General features: G+C 46.1%; 2 protein-coding genes across 2 annotated transcripts in view; one reads left to right on the top strand and one right to left on the bottom strand.

Moving 5' to 3' along the window:
• Window positions 1–810: 810 nt before the first annotated feature.
• Window positions 811–19463, bottom strand: syndig1 (synapse differentiation inducing 1). The gene is made up of 6 exons (XM_030747441.1): window positions 19243–19463; window positions 16778–16894; window positions 14441–14651; window positions 12877–13521; window positions 9339–9476; window positions 811–2878 (listed from the first exon to the last, which is right to left on the bottom strand). The coding sequence occupies exons 4-6, from the start codon at window positions 13435–13437 to the stop codon at window positions 2720–2722; spliced, it is 858 nt and encodes a 285-aa protein (XP_030603301.1). The 5' UTR covers window positions 13438–13521; window positions 14441–14651; window positions 16778–16894; window positions 19243–19463; the 3' UTR covers window positions 811–2719.
• Window positions 19428–22952, top strand: part of cul9 (cullin 9) — a 35302-nt gene continuing 31777 nt past the window's right edge. The window contains 2 exon segments of the mRNA XM_030747433.1: window positions 19428–19605; window positions 21439–22134. Of these exon segments, the coding sequence (XP_030603293.1) occupies window positions 19464–19605; window positions 21439–22134 (838 nt within the window). The 5' untranslated portion in view covers window positions 19428–19463.

The following is a 22952-nucleotide window of genomic DNA, read 5'->3' as shown; positions in this document are numbered from 1 at the left end:
CACAATTTTACTTGTCAGGTTATTCATGTGGGAGATTATCAGAGGAGTTCCAGGTATTGAGCAGCATGAGACAGGGTAGCTTGTTGCCCCTTTCTTTTGTTGTTGGTCTTGACTGGGTTACAGGAGCAGCCTACACCAGCAATGGAAAGGGAATGCAGTGGACACCGATGAAAAAGTTGGTGAAAAAGGTGTTGGAGTATATATACCTTGGCAGTGTGATCAGCATCACTGGAGGCACTGATGAAGACATCAAAGCCAAAATCAGGAAAGCCCAGCAAGCTTTTGCTGGGCTTCACCCAGTATGGAGGTGAAGGGCCATCTCTACAAGACAAAACTTTGACTTTTGAAAATGTCTGATGAAGGACCTGGGGGGGGGGGTGTTGGGACTGAAGTTAGAGGAAGTCAAACGGACTGCAAGAGGTGGAGGATGACTGTAGAGATACTACACTTCACAAGGGGTGAAGTGGAATAACTAACTAACTAACTAACTAACTGATGTCCAAATTGGATCTGTTTTGGATGTGTTGAACTAAAAGTTAAAAGTCCTCTTCTGGACATGTGAACATTTAAAAGATATCCTGGACAAACATTTATATTTTGAGTATGTTTTTGGTTCAAAGACCACCACCAAACTGGATATCCACAGGTGTAGAAGAGGGTGTAGAAATATATTAGACATCTGTAGATGGACAAAAAAAAAAATCCTAGACAAAAATCCATAGTTTGAGTCGGTTTTTAATTTAAAGCCCAAAGACCCTAAATGGACATCCAGAAATCACCTTCAACATCAATCAGGTAAAATTATTTGGACTTAAATTAACTTCAAAAACACCCTGAAAAGACCTATAAATTCATCCAACAAAGTTCTTATATTACCTTTTCTGGATGTCAGCACATGACTACGAGAAGTCATTACCCAATGTTCACCTGCACAAGAGGATCCAAGAACATGTCTTACACATCCACTGACCTGCAAATGGTTTCCTGGACTTTCTAACCAGACACTATATCAATGCTTCTGATGCCTTTTCAGGTTCTGAAATTTTAATTTTGACCTCCATCTGACAAAGTTTGTCATGTTAAAGCCAAACAGATGTCCTGATTCTGAACCAGATGTCTGTAGACTTTCAAATAAATTCTCTTCCCATACCAAACCTGTTTTTGACATCAATGACCATCAAACCAAACAAAAAAGAAAGAAAGAAATTTGAAGTTGTTTTGGCGATCTGAAGAACCTGGATGTATGTCCTGATAATTACAGATGTCCAATTGAAAGTTTCATGACTAAACTGTACGTTCAGATGCCAAATTAAGTCTCAGTCAGGCCTCCAGCTACTGTAGAGACCATAACAGTAGAAAATGGGTCTGGACCACCAGTTGTCTCTCCACCCTTGCTGCTGGAGTATTGGTGTTGTTTGTGTTGGTTTGGTTGTTTTAAAGCCAACAGGATGAACGATGAGGCCAATCTCATCGGATCAGCCAACAGTTTTTATGGTAAGAGAGAAAGAAACACGAGTTCAGCAGTTTCTTTTTTATCAGACGAGTCCAAAAAAAGTCCAGTTTTTCCAAAAAATAAATAACTGAAGAAAAATGTCTTCCGGACTTTGTGTCCTGATATGCAAACAGGACCCAGTCAGTCCAGAAACCTAGTCCACCTGAGCCCATCTGAGGACAGGTATCTATGTGTTGATGTTCATAATCAGTGTGATTTTTATTTTCTCACTTCCCACTTTCCTTTCTATTAATCATCACTGTAGATAATTTTACATCGAGGTCACATTCAGCATTTTATTTCTTCATTTGTTTAACTTCATTTGAAGAGAGCCTGGTGAGAAATTTATTTAAAAAAAAAAAGTCAGAGGGTTGTTAAAATGAGGGTTGTGTTTGCAAACGGGGAAGTCTAGAGGTAAAGCTATTTCATCTTATTCAGCTAATGGTTCTTTGAGTTTCATCTGTGTCTGTGCAGCAGCACCATCTGCTGGGTGCAGGCCAGTCCTGAACAAAAGAACAAGGTTTGTATGAGTTATCAGCAACTTATCAGCTATCAATCTTTGATACGGAGGTTTCTTAGTGCTCCTGATGTTTGGTTATTTAAAAATCCTTCTGCTTTTCTTCCTGCTGAATGTCTTTTACTAGCAGAGAAACAGTTTTCACCCTGAATACAATATCATCTTCATAGTTTATTTAACCTTCCCTAAAGAGAACTGTGTATTAAATAACCTACACTGTCATGCAAATGAAAGATTAAGTAATAGATGCTTCTAGATCTGATGGTTCTTCAGTTAAAGTGATTAACACTGACTCAGTGCTGTTTGGATGACGAGTTCCTAGGAGTTAAAAATACTGTGTGTTTGTAAAAGCTGCACCAAGAGCTGAACTAAAACTAACTGGTGTAAATGCAGATCAAAATAATCACAGTGGACACGTTCCTTTGAACAAACTGTAACACCATCAGAAGCTTTGAAAAAAAAAGGCTGCTGGTTCTTCTCTGTTTTCTCACCACAGATCCTGGGATCTGATTGGTCTCAAAGCTTCAGGTTCAAGTCCTTCAGAACAGCACAGTGACCTGTCGAACACATAACCTGTTGATTCAGACACCATCATGGAAATCCTCCTCCAGCTCGTGATGACCGCCAACATGCTGGAAACACTCACTTGGGAGCTGAACTCCAGGTGAAGGTGAGCAGCTGATGGGTATGTTTGCTCTCAGATGTCAGGGCTACCAATGGTGGTTTTTGGAGAGGTAGGCAATGAGTGCCACGGCCACACCCACATAGATACCTGTCCCAATGGTGATTGACAGGACAGCAAGGAAGAGAGCCCGCCTTGAGCTGGAGCTGGCCAGGTGAAAGTCTCCTTTGGACACCGCCTTGTTGGTCTGAGAGGGACAGAAACATGAAAACAGATCAAACAAATGTTAGCTCCATATGTCGTCCCAGCCAGTCTCTGTGTGACACGGCTGGAGAAAAACCCCACCCAGAAAACTGGACAAAACTGTCACTGAACAAAGATAGGCTACAACGATGGTTACAGTGAGAAAATGGGCTAAAATGTCCATCTATGTCCATGCTATTCCAGCTGTCTTAGGGCAAAAGGTGGGGTACACCTGTACAGGTTGCCAGCCTGTCGCAGGGCTAACACAAAGAGCCAGACAACCATTCACACTCACAATCACACCTACAGACAACTAACCTAACCTCATGTACGTCTGTGGACTGTGAGAGGAAGCAGGAGTAACCGGGGAGAACCCACACAGACATGGGGAGAACATGCAAACACAGAGAGGCCACATGGTGGATTCAAACCCAGGACCTTCTTGCTGTGAGGCAGCAGTCCTAACCACTGCTGATGAGTTTGGTTTAAGACTAAAACCAAATGATCAGAATCTTTTTGTTGCTGTTGTCATGGCAACCGCAAAAATGAAACAGGTTATGAAGATGTGTCCTCATCTTCACTCTGATGAAACTTCTAACCAGCAGCTCGCTGGTCTGAAGCCATCAGCCTGAACACCAATGGTAATTAGTGCGTCTGTGGACCTCGGGGCTCAGGGGGATAACCCACATGTGATGGCAGATAATCAGCTTTACAAATAAATGCTGTGCAAAACAGCAGAAGAAAAAACAAGATTAAAAGGAAGAGGAAAAACATTAGAGAGGACCCATCATTCTCTCTGCTCTTCACTCTGTTTTTAATAAAGCTGATATGATCAGGGAGCAAAGCATCCTGTTTGGTTTCAGACCTCAGGGGCTGCAGTACAGATCTGCTTTTGATCAGCTTCTGTCAGCATCTTTAGTCGCTTTTGTCAGTGAAGTTAACATGAGCACTGGACTGAATCTGAAGTTGATGTCCGCCTGTGTGCCGACAGTGAGCATCTATCTCTCTGTCAGGTGACAGCTGAATTAACTGTGTAAACTTGATTAACCAGCTCATGGCAGGAAACAGCCACTGTAATCGCCGCTCCATTTCCAGTAAGATTTAATTACATTTTCCAACCAGCCCCTACAGGGGGCGCCATTGAGGGCAGGACCTCCTGTAACTGCCCCAGTGGGGGACAATGAGGTGCTCCCATTCAGCCCTGAATGAAGAACATGTTCTTGTAGATATGTGAGTGTGAAGCCATAGTTACATAACAAACTCAAACAGTGTGCGTGCGTGCGTGCGTGCGTGCGTGCGTGTGTGTGTGTGTGTGTGTGTGTGTGTGTGTGTTTGTGTTTGTGCAGGCAGGTTTTACTGACATTGTGGGGACCTATGCTTGCATTCTCACACTATGGGACATGTCTTTCTTACGAGGACGAAAGGTAAACGCCAACATTTAAAGACATGTTTTAAGGTTCGGGTCATGCCAGTAGAGTAGTATAAGCTGGAGTAAATCTCCAGGAAATGAATCTGTGTGTGCATGCTGGACCCACTCTAAAAGCACCAAATCAGATTATCCACAGGAGCTTAACAAAAACAGATTGTTTCAGTTTGCCACAGGCACCCTTCACTCACAGGACACTTTACTTTCATGACTGTTTATTGTCACAGTAAAAGTGTGATGGCAGTATTTTTAGAACAAGTCTCAATGAAGCAGAATCTGAAGCTTTTTTAGCTTGTTTGTTTTTCATCATTAGAAACAGATCTTCATGTGACCTCACACACAATAGATTACCTTAACACACTGAACACTGAGCCTTTGCCTTGCTGTTTGCAGTCATTTGTGGTTTCAGTTATGGAATCTATTTTTTCTTGCAGTTTTTTCTTCCTGTGTCTCCTCTCATGTTGTGTGTGAATTCAGTTTATATCCTGTTTTACTATAAGAGTTGTTTCCTCATAGCTTTCTGTGTTTTTCCTTCCTTCCTTTGTTCTTTTCCTGCATTTGTTAGGATCGGATTGAGTTCACCTGTACACTGTTATCCTCTCTCCCTGGTATGGATATAGTATGAGTTTAGTTTGAGGCTCAGGGTTCATTATGGTCCCATTAGAGTAAATGTGTTTCACATAATAACAGTAAATACAAAAACAACTAGTTAAAACCTGACCATGTACTAGATGGTTCTTCTGAGGACCTGCTGGTTATAAATGACCATGTGAGATCTTAATGAGTGTTCCTACAAAACTAACAAGTCTGGTTTTATTCTTTGGACTTAGCTTCCCACAAAAAGCAGCAACCAAGTTAATTTTCCTCAGGAAGAAAAGTCATCACTGTGCCTTTTTACCTGCATCATCTCCATGGGATTCAAGTAAAAGTTCTCATTGAGAACTCATCCACCATGTTGGTGTCACTGCCTTTTTAGAACTGTTTGTAATCATGTGTCTTGTTTATGATTCCACTTCCAGTTCCTGATGTCTAAGAAGTTTGAATATTTCACAGTCATCAGCACAGGTATGACGTGCCTGTTCTTATAATGCCATTTGTTAGCGTACATAATTGCTTTAGAGTGTGGCCTGTGGCCCCCTGGTGGGCCATGAAGGTACAGCAAGTGGATCACAAGAGGTCATTTACAATGAATTAATTAAAGTTTCTTTTTCAGTTAAATGACCTTTTGAACTTTTCTACTGTCATGATCCTTGTGATTAGTCATGTTTTTGGATTTGTATCCTTGAGTAATGTATGGATTTCTGTATTCTGAAGTTTTGATTGTTATATTTTGAGGTTTGGTTTCTTGTGTTGATTTTATTACTCTTTATTACTCTTCAGTTCTTGGACATTAAACCTTTTGGTTTTTGTCTTTAGGTTTTTATCATTCCCGCCTCCCCAGTGTTCCTCTGTATCATGTTCCATATGTGATTCCTTCTCTCTAGTTTGTCAGGTTCTCTTACCTGTTTTACTTTGGTGGTTGCTTGTTTTTGTGTGGGGGTTTTATGTCCTCCTCTGTAATTGCCTTGATTACTTTCAGCTGCGTCTCATTTCCCTCCTTTTCCCAATTCCCATTCTTGTTTCTGTCTTCTCAGTCTTGTATTTGGGTTTCTACACACTGTAACATACACCGATCAGGCATAACATGATGAGCACTGACAGGTGAAGTGAAGCACACTGATTATCTCTCCATCATGGCTCCTGGTAGTGGGTGGGATATATCAGGGAGTGAGTGAATATTTGGTCCTCAAAGTTGATGGTAGAAGCAGGAAAAATGGGCAGCGTGAGGATTTGAGTGAGTTTGAGGCCAAACTGTGATGGTTACACGACTGGGTCAGAGCATCTCCAAACTGCAGGTCCTGTGGGGGGTTCCTGGGCTGCAGGGGTCAATATCCATCAAAGTGGACCAGTGACAGGGTCATGGGGGGCAGAGGGTCACTGATGCACGTGGAAAGTGAAGGCTAATCCGTGTGGTCCGATCCAACAGATGAGCTGCTGTAGCTCAAACTGCTGAAAGAGGTCATGCTGGTCCTGATAGAAGGTGTCAGAATACACAGAGCATCACAGTTTGTTGTGTATGATGATCGGAGATGTGATTACAGGTTTGGGACCACAGAAGATTTTCACATTTCAAACTGGGCCACAATGACTGAAGTACATGATGTAAGGCAGGGAGGAGTGGGTGATGAAGAACAGAGCTTGCTCTCAGTCACTCTGAGTTGTCAGTTAAAATGTTTAAAGCAGGAAGTGAGCAGGAATGGTACTGAAAGCATCCTTCAGTCGGTCCTGCTGAGATCAGTTTGATGAACCTCTGACAGAAAGGACGACCATGTTTCTGCTCCTTCATCAGGCTCACTTCCCTCTCCTCCTCCTCCTGCTGCAGAGCTTTCTGTTGTTTCTTACTGATGGCTTTCAGTGTGGGAAGTGTTGTCAGTGGCAACCAGCCCAGTTTCCCTCGGAGCTGTAGGTGTGTAGTTGCCATGGAAACCACACCGGTGACAACTAGATGGCTTGTTACGAAACCCTCCGAGCCCGATTATTCCTGCTTCGTGCACAATGCAGAACTCCATCTGAACTTTTCAGCATTTTAAGCTGCTTTCTTCAGACGTCGTGCTGTCCAATCAGCAAACAGTCACCTGACACCGTCATCGCTCAAACTAACAGACTGTAGAGTCTGGAACAGGAAGTTTGAACCTCCTGCAACTACAAAGGGTCAGACAGCTGCTCGAATCAAGTCTTTGTTATGATTCTCTGAGCTGCCATGGGGTACATGGGGTCCTGATCCCAATGCATCCTTCTAAATGTAATTATGTTACACATTATGATGGCGTGGACTGAAAGCTTTTGTGTAATTATACCTGTAATCCATGTTTGGAAAGAGAGCCCCCTCATCTGGCTCCTAGTGGTTTGGTTCTTCGTTACAAACCAGGTGAGAGATGTTCGTTTTTGTCTCTCAGTTTCTCAGTTTCAGTAAACATCTGCACCAAATTTAATCTCATTAACAGAAATGAAAACATGAGGGGTGTCCGCGCAGGAAGTGACCAGCAGCAGACTGAGGAGACCAGAGGTCAGAGAGTCAACGACCTTCAATCAAATATCTGCTAGTAATGCAAAGTGGGCGGGCCCCTAAACTTTTCTTCACTTTGAGGCAACTACCAATGAGAGTGCAGGATGCTGCTGACTGACAGGGTAGTAAATATTTAGATCAGGAGGTTACCTAGGTAACCGTAGCCTGGGATGTCTGCCAGCAACCGCCCGTCAGCTACGGCATGATGAGTGACTCTTTTGCTGGGTGGACGCTTTTTTTTTTTTTTGCTCAATTCAGTATAGGAAGCTTTGTGCTACTGGAATCATTCAGAATGAATGTAGTGCCCCAAACCTGCCAGCAGGGGGTGGTAACTGTTGCATCCGGTCGTATCGAAGCATAAGGGGAAGTGGCTTTCTGCCCCGACCTCTGTAAGCGCCCTCTTGATGGGGTCACGGGCTCAGTCACTCATTTCAGTTCATTTTGAAAATGTTCGTTGTTCTAAGTGTCAGACAGGGATATTTTCTGGGGTATGCTCATTGACATGACTCATGCAGTTTCACAGTCAGACCCGCCCCTTTCTTAAAAGATGACAGTGACAAAAATGCTCGACTCCAGGCTTCATAACGGGGACTCACAAACTGACAGGTGACATCACGGCGGCTGCGTCCACTGGTTCTTGGACCAGTCTGGAACCGCCTGTCCTGACAGCTGAAGGGTTGAAGCGCTCTCTTTTTTCGGGGGGGGGGGGGGTCAGTTTACCTTAAAAATGTCATCTGAGCTCACTGCTGGTCGACCATTACTGATGTCACAGTTGAGTCATACGTCTGAGGTGTGTGGCAGTTTGGTCAGTTTGTCGTGTGTGTAGACGCTTACGTTTACGGCCAATCTCACACTTACAGTTTTCCCTCGGTTGCCGTCTCTTTTCTCAAAGACACGTTCTCAGGTTCTTTGTGTTCATAATGAAGTTTCTGCGTGTGAATGTTTCACAGAATTTTTCCTGCTCCACACCTGGATTCTACCTGTGCAGACCACAGCAGGGTCAGGATCTAGCTCCGCCTCTGTGCGTCCTTCAGTTCGTGATTTTTTTAATGACTGACAGATGAACGGTGAGCGAGTACTTCTTCCTCCAGCTGACTGCAGATCAGTTATATAAGGCGAACAGTGTTGGTGTGTGTGGGAGCAGCTCTGAATTAATGATCCAAAACACAGAAACAAACTGCAGCAGCTCACAAGCAGTCACACACACACGCGCACACACACACACACACACACACACACACACACACACACACACACACACACACACACACACACACACACACACACACACACACAGTAAACTGCACTGGCTCATACAGTCGGCTGCACAGATGCTGCAGGTAGTTTCTTCCAGCTGGGCTGGATTCAAAGTCCAGTTTATGATGGGAATTTGATCACATCCCACAGGATGACTGTCAGGTTTTCTCTAAATGATCACTGTTTACAGGAGTTCACTTTAATGATGCTACCCTGAGATCTCATGCCAGCAGAAGGTGGAGGTGGAGAAAGTCTGTAACCATAACAAAAGTGTCCAGAAAGAGCAGTCGCACAATTATAGAAGCGACACAGGACATAATTAACCTGACGCTCAGGAGGGGAAACAGTTTGATCAGAGGTAAAGCCTCAGGAAGAGAAAGCACCAAGGAGTGGCCGCTACACAGCACGGCGAAAATAACAGGAGGTCGGAGGGTGGGGCTGACTAACATATATACAGTAAATCATGATGATAATGGTGACCAGAGAAAATCTGATGAGACAGATGTCCTCTTTGTCCCGCTTCTTTCAGGAGATGGAAAAACTGAGACTAGATGTTTGATTTTCACATTTCTGATCCCTGTAACTCCACATTAAAAATTCTGTAAATGCCTTTGGCCACTTTGATTTCATCTTCAACAGGTAAACACTGCTGCTGATCTGTGTGTGAGTCCCCACCTCGTGCGATAGGTAGAAGGCGGCAATGCCGAGCGGCCAGAAGCAGCAGAGCATGGAGAAGACGCTGAGGCCCAGGTGATCTCTGGGAGGCATCAGCAGGAAGGCGTCCTCGCTCTCTGATTCGCTGGAGTAATCGCTCTGATAAAAAACAAAAATAAATCACTCACCAGCAGCTGGTTTGTGTTTCTGACAGATTACCCTGTATCGCTATGCACCTGTCAGTCAAACAAGGCCACGCCCCTCATAATGCAAACATGTGTTATAGAAACATCTTCCCCCTTACTGAAATTATCCACAGAGACCAAAGCAGTTTCTGTATCAGCTGTAAACATGCTGATTTCTGCTGGAAAGTTTAACATGGGAGTCTATGGGGACTGACCCACTGTGGCACCCCTGCTGGACAGCAGAGGAACTGCAGCTATGAGGCTTCCTGTTTTGGTTTCAGTTTTCAGCCTGGGAGGTCGATACTTTAGCTAAAACAATTATAATTCCACAGTAGATCGATTGAGAGTGAAGCAAAGGCTGCCGTGACGACATGGGCTCAGCTGAAGGGAACTGTCCAAAATGGAGTCCACAGGAAGAGTGCTGCTGCAAGCCTTTGCTCCCCGAGGACTTCACAGGAATCCATCCATCCATCCATCCATCCATCCATCCATCCATCCACTTCCGCTTATCCTGTTCAGGGTCGCGGGGGGGGCTGGAGCCTATCCAAGCTGACATAGGGTGAGAGTCAGGGTACACCCTGAACAGGTCACCAGCCTGTCGCAGGGCCAACACAGAGAGACAAACAACATCCACACTCACATTCACACCTATGGGCAATTTAGAGTTTCCAATTAACCTAACCCCAGTAAGTGCATGTCTTTGGACTGTGGGAGGAAACCCACACAGACACGGGGAGAACATGCAAACTCCACACAGAGAGAGAGGGAGGGGCCTGGGCCAAGGTGGACTCAAACCCAGATGGTATTCTAACTGTGAGGCACCAGTGCTAACCACTGTTCCACCGTGCTGCCCAAACTATTTTTATATCCATGATTCTTGTGAAGCAGCAATCATGGATATAAAAATAGTTTGTTTCAGTTTTCCCAAATCCAGCATCAATAAAGTGTGATCCACGTGTGCAGAGGGAGCAGCTGCTCACCTCACACTTAAAATCAAAATGGAGGACACCGTAAAGCGACTTGTGGTGCTGTGATGTCCCTGATACTCACAGAAGTGTTTTACTACAATAAAAACATCTGAATAAAATCTAAAAATAGAACTGTGTCTAATATCTCAAGGCCTCCATTCAAAAACATGATGAAAACCTCCAGAAAAAAACACTTACCACATGAAATTTATGTTTTTGTTCTACGGCTCCTGAGAGCTCAGTTTATTCTGGACCAGCTCGAGAGCGCCCCCTGTGGGGTTCTTTCTCAATTATGGCTGAAGGGACTGCTGTTCTTTGTATATCTGATCTGATGACTGACATCAGTTTGGGTTTGATTTCCTATCAATTACCATTTCCTTTGCTTAAAACTGTTCATTTCAAGGTTTTTCTCATGAAGAGGAATAAATGACACAAGTCCGCAGGGTGGAGCTAACTGCTCTGTCATGGTTAAACTCCTGGACCGGCTTCACTTCAAGACTTTTACAGCTTCTAGGTAAATAATTCAGGTGCATTTCACCTGGTCTGTGACAAAATGTGACTGTCATTACTACTCAGACTCTACTCAGAGTCTTTAATCCCTACAGAACAGACACACACACACACACACACACACACACTCCCATTAGCGCTGCAGAGTAGATTAAAGCTGGACTTCGGTGAGACAAAATCTCAGCTAATCGTCTCTAAAGCGATTGGCTGTTAGGAGGCCAAATGTGTCGCTCAGAGAGCTGCAGCTCTCTGTGCTAATCTCATTCTGCAGGATGGACTCTGACTCACAGGATGGAGGGATGCATACATAGATGGATGGAGCTGCGACCAAACATCAGACTCTGGGGCTGAAAAATGAAACATGAAAAATGAAACCTGCAGTTTCTCTGCAGTCCAGCAGGGCACCAGCAGTGAGTCTGCTGTGGATAATTTCCCCCTTCATAACAGCTGTACGGGGGGAGGATGTTACTATAACTGACTTTGTAGTTTATCTCTGTGCTGAAAACCATTAAGGAAACAACCATGTGCAGAGACACACAAAGCAAAACCCGACGAGCAGTTTTTCTTTTAACAGGCTGACCAAACCAAGCAGTTCTGGGCCGTGATGTTCATGAACCTGCTGAGAAGAAGAAACACATTCAAAACTGCACTGAAGATGAACATCTGAGGGAGTTTTACACAATTCTGACATTTAAAATTAAGTCATGCCATCCATCCATCGTATTCCAGATGTTCTTTTACTAGCTACACTTTCTATTATCCAGAGGTGCAGATGAAATGTATAATATTTCCACCAGGTTCTTGGTGTATCCTGTGGTCTCTTCATGTATGCCCATAAACCTTCCAAAGAGAGGCCTCTAGGAGGAATCCTGATCAGAACCTGAACAACCTCAACTAGCTCCTTTCAAGCAGCTGCTTTACTCTGAGCTCCTTCCAGATGTCCGAGTTCCTCACCCCATCTCTAAGGGAGAGCTCAGACACCCTTCAGAGGAAGCTCTTTTCTGCCAGTTGTATCCTCAATCTCATTCTTTTGGTCACTACAGTGAGAGTAGAAATATAGATTGAAATCCACAGCTTCACCTTCATAGTCAACTGTATCTTCACCACAACAGACTGGTACAGCATCCACAGCACTGCATCATCCTCATGCTCCACCTTCCCATCACTTTTGACCCTGAGATGCTTTAACTCTTTGGCTCGGGGCAGCAACGCTCTCCCAACCTAAAGGCAGCAATCTATCATTGACCACCAGGCCTGAAGAACTTTGGGTTAATTCATCCGGTGCATCCAAGGAAATCTGTGAGCGACTGATGACAAGAAACCATTACCACAGGGTAAGATGTTGAACCATCAGCCACAAAAGCACCTTTATTGATTGATTGATTGATTGATTGATTGATTGATTGATCCCACAATGGGGAAATTACAGTTAACAATTTCCCCAGGTGAATCATTCGGCTCTGAATAACAGCTGACTTTCTTGATGTGTCTGATGTTGGCAGATTTCCAAAATGAAAGCTGCCAACAGCGGGACTGTAACTTCACCATCTGCTGGATGTCTTCTTGGACTTTAGAGCAAAGAGAAGTTTGTGATCAAGAACCTGTAAGAACGATTTGATCAGTTAAAAAAAATATGAAAACAGAAGGACTCACTCTCCTGACCATCACACTGGGCTAACTGATCCACACACCAAGCTCCACGGCGCTGGCTCAGGATTATAAAGCTGATTTCTGCTACATTTACTTCCTTCCTGTTGGCGACCAGTTTGGATGATGAAAATTTTGGTGTCTCGGTCATGTTTGCCTGGCATGTTAGCACCTAAGAGGAAGAAGCATCTCTCTGGAGAAGCTTGTTTGAGTGCTCAAAGTGAGCTGTATAAGCACCAGTCCATTTACCTCAAGCTCCTGGAAGTCGTCGTCATCATCGATGTCGTACGACAGCGTGTGAATCTTTGCGTCCTCTCCAGAAAACTCCAGATACTTCCCGTCAGCAAACAGCAGCACCTCCTTTGTGGAGGCGGTGGCAGAGGAAGAGGAGGCTTCTGGTCCAAGTCCCTCGATGAAGGTAGTCTCACAGCAGTCGCCTCCCCCGGCCTCCCCCCAGGCCCGCAGGACGCTCTCTGGGCACAGGAAGAGGCCGGGGGTCGGCCTGAGATGGGGGTCTGACGCCCCATGATGGGGCAGGAGGGCGCTGGGGTTCAGGAGCTGTGGAGGACCCCTGCTGTGCTCCTGCTGAGGGGAGGTGCTCACCACCACTTGACTCTGATATTGAGGAGCGGAGTACACTGAAAGGAGTGCCTCCCGAGGCTCCACCCCCAGCCTGCGGGTGTTTATGAGGCCATTTTGTCTGCAAGCTTCTCCTCCTCCTCCTCCTCCTCCTCTCTGTGAGGCTTTCCAAAGCTTGGAGGGAGTTTCAGTCTCTTCTCCTCGGCTCTCCTCTTCTCCTCCACCTTCCATCCCTCCTCAGAACTCTTTTCCTCCTTCGAGGGATATGTCAGGGAGATCAGAGGTCAGGGGTCAGACATTGCAGACTGAGCTCTCCTGGAAGACAGAAAAAGAAAACACAAAGGGCTCTTTGTGAAGCAGATCATGGAAAAACATAAACCATAACTGCTGTCCCAGCAGCGCAGAAATGTCCTCACAGTCCCTGAAAGTAGCAGGGACACACAAACATGTGAGTCGTGTGTTTGTAAACGTGTGTGTGTGTGTGTCAGAGGATTCACCTGCTGTGCCGCATCCTGTACCCAATGAGCTGCCTCAGTAAACACCTGTGGTCTTTTCTGTGTTGTAGTAGGAAACATGGCTGTGAGGACAGTTTGGACGTGTCTGCGCTGAGCTGTGAGTCTTTAATGAGCTCTGTTTGGTATTTTACATTTCCAGCTTTAGATCGCACAGACTTCCTGTTCTGTCCTTCGAAGATGATCTTTTGTCTCTTTAAACATATTTGGAATATTTCTGGTCAGCTGTTTGTTTCCTTCTCATATTAGTCTTGTGAAACTTTGACTATCTGGAGCCTTGCATATGAATCCTTGCTGTGTGCATATTATAGTTGTGGTGGTGGTTCTGTTGATGTAATCGTTGGATACTCCTGATGTTTCCAGCTGTGATGTTTCTGTTACTGAGGTGTTGTTGCAGCAGCTGTTTTTATGATTTTGATGATTTTGTGTATATCGGTTGAAACAAGCTGCAGCTCAGATCAAATAATCCACAGCACATTAATAATAAAGCTCATCTTCAAAGCTGCACGGAAACACCCCCACCCCACCCCCCATCACCACAAACAGGCGCACGTGCATGGACAGAGCACACACGCACGTGCACGGATGTTTAAAGCCCACACATAAACACAGAAACGAGAAAAAAAAACTCACCATGAACCTGAATACCGACAGTCACCGGCACTGACGTCAGCCCGGTGATAACAACACGCACACACAAACACGCGCGCGCAAATACTCACCTCCCAAGGTGAGACACGAGAGCCTTCTGTCCATCCGTACATCCAGGAGTGACAGCGGCCCCTAAGCCGTCCTGCAGCCGCCCTCAGTGCGCGGTGAGCAGTGCTGAGAGCTGACGGTGTCCCGGTGTGAAGCTCCGGATTTCCAAAAGAGCCACAAGAGGAGAGAGGCAGGCGGGCAGGCAGGTGTCCGTCTGGTCGGAGGGTGATCCTCCTGCAGAGCAGAGATGAAGAAGAGGAGGAGGAGGAGGAGGAGAGAGAGGAGGCATGTGCGCTGAATACAGAGAAGGGGTGTGTGTGTGTGTGTGTGTGTGTGTGTGTCAGAAGAGGCTTTTTCCGCATGGTCCTAAAGCCCCTCAGATCTGCCCTTAGTTGGCTGAACAAACCAGGTTGGGACTGATAACATCGGTGCTCTGACTCCCTCAGAGCTGTGGACCAATCACAGCTCTTCACTTCTCCAGTGGGACACTTTCAGCTCTATTTTTATATATCTCTCCTCCACAGATATTGTTCAGTCATCTGAAGAAAACCTCTCTTGTTTTCTGAAGATGTTCCCACGGCTGACGTTTGGTCTGATGTAGAAATGATGAAGGGTTGGAGTCCCTCCAGCTCTGGATCCAGGAATGTCTGGAAGCCTTCTTGGACAAAGCACTGACTATATGACATCAAATCTTCAGAAAATGCATACCAAACTCGATATGATGTCCTCAAGTAAATATTACAGACTGAACCGAATCCAGATCTGCTTCTGGATGCAGGCGCTGAGTTCATGTGGGGGATGGAGGGATGATGTCTCAGCTTCATCTGCTGCTTTTTGGACAGAAAGAAAATCTTTCAAATATCTGTAACATGTTTCCACGGCTCTCTGCCAGAGAGAAAAAAAGCTAAATCTAAACGAGGAAACGATTAGGAGAAGAATCTCGGTCCACGCTGTGAGACAGCTCATCAGGATTTATGGAAACAGTGGACCGACTCTGTTCTTCCACATTTCCATGTGTTAAAAACAAAGTGCATCCTCTTTCAGTTCTAAGGTTTAACATATCAGGATATAATTTAAAAAAATCATCTGATCCTCAGGTCTTAAAATTAGGAAAGTATGACCTAAGTAATGATCACTGTGGAGGAATTTTGGCCTTTGGTTCATGGAGCCCAGATCCTCCACCCTCCTCCACTGTGCTGACAGCTGCTCTGAGGTGTTGGTGCTGACAGCTGTTTGGTTTCCTCCAAACGTGCTGCTGTGCATGATGGACAAACATCTGCACTTTGGTCTGTTTGTTCCAGAAGTCTTTGTTCAGATGCAGCTTTGCAGACCTGAGCTGTGCTGCCATGCTCTCTTTAGAGAGAAGAGGCTTTCTCCTGGAAACACTTCCAAACAGCCAGACCTGTTCAGTCTGTTTCTAATTGGACTGTGATGAACTTTAACCTTTAACATGCTGACCGAGGCCTGTAGAGTCTGAGATGGAGCTGGAAGTCTGACCTTGGGCTGAATTTGCTGGGATGTCCACTCCTGGAAAGATTGTGGCACAGCTGAACGCTGCACAATCCACCAAACTTCTGCTTTTATGGAGGCGCTCACACTGCTGAGGATCAGCTGATCAGTACATGTGATTAGCAGCAGTTGGCTGATCCCTGTGGAAGCAGGGCATTGGATTTCCACACACTTTTGTTAAATGACACAGTGTAAATGTGCTGTTCTTCAACTGTATTTAAATCATTTTAAAACCTGCTGAGGACCTGATGATGATGATGATGACCGAGGCTGAGCTTGATTTTTCTCCTGGGGAACATTCATAATCGGCACGTTTGTGTGTCACTGTCGCTGCCGTACAGCATAAACGCTGTGAGGCGCCTGTTGTTCATTTTGGTGCCATAGAAATAAAAGATGAAGTCAGAAGAACGTCTCAAAGCATAAAAATGAAGCTCCAAAATAAATTCATGGATATCAACAGAAATGGAGATGAAACACAGAACTGAGGATGATGGAGTCTTCCAGGCCTTTTATCCCACTCCACCCACACCACCTTTGCTTCAGTCCGGAGCGCTTTTGGAGCTTTTGTGTATTTTATTGTTGTAAGACTTAATCAAACCTCGTTAAGATCATCCGGTCATTTTAATGTAGAGTATATCTGAGCTGCACACAATGGAAAGAGTGAAGCACCTTAAAGGTGATGGGCTCCTAAAAGTTTCCTCTGAATGAACTGAAATGATGAAAAACATCTTCAGTTGTTCAGAGTCCTGAAGCAGCGCCTGAAGAATCCTCCCAAATTTCACCCAGAATTCATTTATTTATGGATTATTTATCAGTCACATTCACACATGAACACTCTGGGGCTCGTTTACCTGCTGCAAGCTCACAGATTGAGCGTCGGCGCCCCCTGCAGCAGTGGAAACCTGTTGCACCTCCCTCTGCTCTGAGCACACCTACACCCAGCTCCGTGAGCTCCTCGCCTGCAGACTCTGGAGGAAGGTCCACAAAACAAATAAAATGCAACAAATTAAATTTCAGTTTTACTTTTTAATTCCAACATTTTCATACAGCAAAGTCAGGCTGTGAGGGTTTGGACGTGTGCAGAGGAGGGAGGGTGGAGATACTGAAGCTGCAGGCCGGAGGAGAGGAAGACCTCAGAGGAGCTTCATGGATGTAGTGAAGGAGGATATGAAGAGGCTGCATGACAGAGGAGGATGCTGTGATAGGGGAAGATGGAGGCAGATAGGTGGCGCCCCCTAAAGGCAGCAGCTGACTGAAGGAGAAGAAGGAAATGGTCAGAAATCTGTAGCAGCAGTGATCCTGATACTGTTACAGACATTCATGCATCTGAAACACATTCAGGCGGCACTGACGGGACTGAACCGAGCAGGAAGTTATTATTGCTCATGCAATAGTAATAATAAAGTTTATTTCTATGGCTGCTATCAAACCAGCACTTCACAAAAACACACAATAACATTTAAAGACAATTAAAAACTAAAAGAATAAATCATAGAAACGGTTTAAAACAGGATGTGCACACCAAGTAAAACACATCAATCTACATTAAAATAAAATGCAGCAACTCCACAGAGAAGAGCAAATGAAAAATACTAAAATACTTGAAAGATGACGCCATATCCTTCCTCCTCCACAAGACCCTTTCACACATAGACACTGGTAAGGGGAACTATGTGAGAGTGCTGTTTGTAGATTACAGCTCAGCATTCAACACCATAGTTCCCTCCAGGCTGGTCTCTAAGCTGCTGGACCTGGGCCTGGGCCCATCCCTGTGCAGGTGGGTTCACAGCTTCCTGACCAGCAGACCACAGGTGGTACGAGTGGGTCACCTCACCTCATCCTCCCTCACCCTCAACACTGGATCCCCCCAAGGCTGTGTGCTCAGCCCTCTGCTGTACTCACTGTACACCCATGACTGCGAGGCCACGTCAGAGTCCAACGTCATCATCAAGTTTGCCGACGACACTGCTGTTGTGGGACTAATCTCTCACAATGAGGAGACAGCCTACAGGAGAGAGGTCTCCCGCCTGGAGAACTGGTGCCAGGAGAACCACCTCCTGCTCAACGTCAGCAAAACAAAGGAACTGATCGTGGACTTCAGCAGGAAGCAGCAGAGGGACTACCATCCACTTGTCATCAGTGGTGCTGAGGTGGAAAGAGTGGACACCTTCAAATACCTGGGAGTGACCATCTCACAGGACCTGTCCTGGACTCATCACATAAACATCACTGTGAAGAAGGCCAGACAGCGTCTCTACCTCCTCAGGCGGCAGAGAGACTTCAAGCTCCCACTCAAGGTGCTCAGGAACTTTTACACCTGCACCATCGAGAGCATCATGCGTGGGAGCATCACCACCTGGATGGGAAACTGCACCAAGCAGGACTTCATGGCCCTAAAAAGGGTGGTTCGTTCAGCTGAACGGACCATCAGAACCACCCTCCCCAACCTGCAGGACATTTACACCAAGCAGTGCAGGCTGAGGGCCATGAAGATCCTAAAACAGCCCAGCCACCCCGGACACTCTCTCTTCTCCCTGCTCCCATCAGGCCGGCGTTACCGCTGCCTGAGGGCTAAGACTGAAAGGTTGAAGAAGAGTTTTTACCCACAAGCCATCCGTCTGCTCAACTCTGAGCCCTAACTGGACCATTATTGCACAGTGTAAATATTATAATTTATAAAAGTGTGCATAGTGTATAGTATATAGAGTATAGTGTATAGTGTGAATTACTTTTTTTTATTTTTATTCTTCTTATTTATATGTGTGTGTATATATGGTTGCAGGTACAAAATACATTTCACTGTGCATTGTACTGTGTATAACTGTGCATGTGACAAATAAACACTATCTTATCTTATCTCTTATCTCTTATCTAAGATAAAAAAAATTAAATTGAGGTTGTTAAATTAATTATATCCATTGATTTTCTTCTGCTTATCCTTTTCAGGGTCACTTTGATCATATTTCAAATTAATCATTAAAAGAATAATAAAACCCATAAGAACGTTTATAAAAAGACTCGATGATATAAAATATTCTTTGAAACATTACGTTTCAGCAGAGGCTCCTTTGGGATCTTTAACTCTCACCCTGTGGAAGCTGGGATAGGCTCCACCTCCCACCCCACCCATGACCCTGAAAAAGATAAATCGAAGAGGATGATGATAGATATTTAGATACTTTATTGATTGCAAAGGAAATTAGGGCATCCAGCAGCACAATAAAAAGAATACAAACAATCGAGGTAGCTGGATAATTTATACAAACTATACTAACAATACAGACTAACAAACTATACTCACACACAAACTATTTACCTTGTGGCCAGTCACAGCGCTGCTGCACCTGTTCCACCTGTGGAAGCTTCTCTGGGATTTTCTGCGTCCATGTTGGATTCACTGGGCTGACTTCACTCTCCCGCCCAGCGGGGGGCGCGCCGCACAGTCAACCACAGTTTGAAACCAGCGAAGAAGAAGCGTGTCCGCGCGGTCGTAGAAGAAGAGGCCGTTCGTGACGCGGTTCCTGTCACAGTGCGCAAATGCGCATCCAGGAGTGCGGAGCTCCGGCTGAGAGCGAGCGGACTGACGGCGGCAGGCTGGGAAACGAAACCTTAGGACGGAAGAGAAAACAACGCTTCAGGGGGCACAGTCAGAGCAGGGGGAAGGTCTGTGACGCAGCAGGTAAGACGGACTCACCTGACGTTCAGCTGGTCCTCCGGGCCGGGCTGCGTGTGGCCGCGGAGTCGCTTTCCTGCCGGAGGCCCTCTGCTGACATCCAGACAGCCCAGCCCAGCACCAAATTCCGTGCAAAAATCCGCAAATTAAGAACAAACAGTCCCTGAGTCTGCATTTAAAAATGCGGTCCTTATCGGAGAGGTCTGCGGAGCCTCCCGGAGGTTCTTTCATTCGGCGCACGGTCAGAGCCGCACAGAGGGCGGATCACCCCGAACAGGGTCCACTTAGGACATGTTTGCTGGTTCTCTGAAGTTTGTCCGGGTAACGATGATGGAGAGAACGGCTGGAAGCGCGGATGTAGACTTCTTCCTCATTTCTATTGAAAACTTGTAGTTAGATGTGCCGAATTTAGCAGAATGTTCTCCGACAGCAAACGTCAGTCTCACTTAGAGGTCAGACTTTTGTTAGTTTGGTCAGTGAGCAGTTTGATCATAAATAAAGAGATTTCTGAACGAAGTTTGGCGTGACGTTTTCTGTACTGCGTCCATATGGCTCGCCATGATGAGTAAAAGTTTGATAGTTGAGCTGGTTAGCTGTGGTGGGCAGTTAGCCGGCAGGTTAACCAGCGGATCGTTCTGCGGCTCTGAGAAAGTGCGCAGAAAGCGCAGATTTGGGGGGTTAAAGGTGAAGCAAACGGAGCAGCGAGCTAGCGTTAGCAGCCGTGTTAGCTTGTTGCGTTCAGAGAAGACAAATCCGGGGCCCGGCTAATTCCTGAAACTATAGCGCGAGCAGAGAGCTCGGGGATCCGGGGACTGTGCTCGTTGTCAGTTTGAATCATTAAGGAACATGCGCTAAAGAGAGGGGTGGCGGCGGTCCCCGCTAACTCCAGGGATTAGTCCGCTTCTTCACCAGATATTAGCCAGAGCCCTTCAGAAGCTAGCGGTCGTTAGAGCGCACGCTCAGCAGCGCATGTGACAGCTCATAGCGGGCATATCCACCCGGACGGGACCGGACCGAAACACGACCTGCGGGCACATAAAGCTGCAGCTGAAAACCACCCGGACTGAAACCTGCCCAGTTAGCACCCACTCCAAAGTCCAGTCAGAAATCCCCAAATTTTACAGTGACTCATCCCCGATAACAAGCTACAGTCACCCATCTGCTTCACACCCAAGTCGACTCAGAGTTTAGGTCTTTTCCGAGTTACTTTCTGCACCAAAGTAAAGATTTTACTTCACCTTAACACTCAGGCGATTCCAAAGTCCAGATAGTTCGAATGATTTCCGTATTTTCATACCAAAGTCCAGAAATTTACCCATTGTGTTCACTTTCTCTACACAAACGGAGCTATACTCGGATGGTCTTTCACCCCCCGGGGTCTTATGAAACTCCAGTCAGATTTTGGTTCATTTGAGTTTCTTTGTGAGGATTCAAGCCAGGCCTGCAGACTGTACGCTGCTTTAACTCCAAACTCCAGTATACATTTTTGACCCTTTGAGATTTTAGTGAAACTCTGCATGGCCTTACACGAGTAGGGTTTGGTTTGGAGACTGTGGATATCATCTCTTTCCATGGTATTTAAACCAGACTACATTTGGATTTTTGACACTTGTAGAATTTGCCCCCAAATGCATTAAAAAAAAAACAGCTAATTTTATGCCCCCCCCCCCCCCCCCCCCCCCCAAAAGACCAAACTCCAGTTTTGCAAATTTTACAATGTCTTTACATCAGAATTCAGTTCAATTCTGTTGTTATTTTTATTAAAGTTTGTGGAAAAAGGAATAAACATGCTTTTTCTCTGACTGACCGCCGCCTCCTTTTCTGTCTCCTCCCCCTCAGCGACCATGGTTGGCGAACGCCGCAATGGGAACCTGCTGGTCCAGCTCGGCCCGAGGCTGCAGGCATATCCCGAGGAGCTGATTCGCCAGCGGCGCACCCACGACGGCCAGACGGAGTACCTTATTCGCTGGTGCCTCATCACCATTGATGACGGCTCCAGCTCCGGGGGCGGCGCCAGCGAGGCCAGCGGGACGGTCGGTGGCGGCTCTGGGGTGGGCGGGTCTGTGGGTGCTGTGTCTGGAGAAACCAAACCAGAGAACATCCTGATGTGGATGTCGACAGAGGACGTGTACGCCAACTGCCCCACGCTGCTGGGCAAGAGGAAGACGGACTCCCAGCGTCCCCTGCAGCAGGAGAAGCATCAGGGCGGCGAGGCTTTGGACGCAGGCCAGTCGAGCGGGGCTGAGTTCCCACCTGATGTCAACTTTGACGAAGTGGAGCTGTCTGACATGAAGGAAGATGTGAAGAACCTGGTGTGCCGAGCCCGGAAGCAGATGGCCAAGAAGACCGACTTCTCCATCAACATCATGCACACAATCCACGTGTTGAGTGCCTACGCCAGCATCGGCTCTCTCGTCGGCGTCTTCAAGGAGACGGGCGCGCTCAACCTGCTCATGGAGCTGCTGTGCAACAAGGAGACGCAGACGAGGCGCAGCGCCGGGAAGATGCTGCGGGCGCTCGCCTCGCACGATGCAGGTAAGCCCGACCTTCTTTCAAATGCACTCTGACTGCATTTATTGTGATGTGATGGTACTGCAGGTGTGTAGAATAACATCAGACAGGACTTTTCACCTTTTACACTCTGATACATCTTCATCCTCCAGATAAACTCACGCAGCCTGAATCAAATCAATCTGTGGGATTAAAATCTGCCGCTTCCAAAATCAGATTTTCATCAACTTTTAGACAGTTTAAACTTTAAACTTCGTCAGGAAGTTGAAGCTGGTGGCAACTTGTCAGTGTCACCGTTTTGCGATCACGGTGAATCTCCAATCAGCTGTTTGTCATCTGATCAGCGAACTTACAGGTGAAGAAGTTTGTGAGCTGCTCTGCCCACCACGCTCTGACTCCAGAGACACAAAAAATGCAGGAAGACAAACTTCAGATCAAATATGCAAATGAAGAAGAAAAGCCCGCGCTCCTTCCTCATTCCATGTGTGGAGGATGTGGGCGGGAGCCGCTGAGTTTCTTTTTTTTTTCCCTCCCATGAGTCACCGGGCTGCTGGGAGGAAAATGAGATCCTCAGTCTGATAACATCGGAGCAGAGATCCCACTCCGACACAGTTTCTAGAGACCACAAAAGAGAAGCCTCAAATAGAAACTGAGAAGCCAATGGGAGCTCAGCTGGTCAGAGAGAAGCCATTTGATTGGCTGCTGCTTTAGAGATCCTCACACAGATGCTGCTCTCAGGGTCATTTTAGCCGTTCAGCTCTCATACAGACAGCCGGTGGGTTTATCGAACTGGACGCTGGACGATCTCAGCATCGCGTCACTGTCATGATGACAGAAAAGTT

Source organism: Archocentrus centrarchus, chromosome 15 (genome assembly GCF_007364275.1).
Source record: "Archocentrus centrarchus isolate MPI-CPG fArcCen1 chromosome 15, fArcCen1, whole genome shotgun sequence".
Lineage (NCBI taxonomy): Eukaryota > Metazoa > Chordata > Actinopteri > Cichliformes > Cichlidae > Archocentrus > Archocentrus centrarchus.
Note: the sequence above shows the minus strand (reverse complement) of the source record. Positions and strands in the feature narration are given on the sequence as shown.

Bases quoted from the DNA above. Each gene is read 5' to 3' on its own strand.
- syndig1 (XM_030747441.1), bottom strand. From the start codon at position 13,437: ATGGAAGGTGGAGGAGAAGAGGAGAGCCGAGGAGAAGAGACTGAAACT. The intron at 9,477-12,876 runs GTAAATGGACTG...GTTTTTTATCAG, and splicing joins ACGACTTCCAGGAGCTTGAG to AGCGATTACTCCAGCGAATC. The intron at 2,879-9,338 runs GTGGGGACTCAC...TGTCCCTCTCAG, and splicing joins CCTTCTACCTATCGCACGAG to ACCAACAAGGCGGTGTCCAA.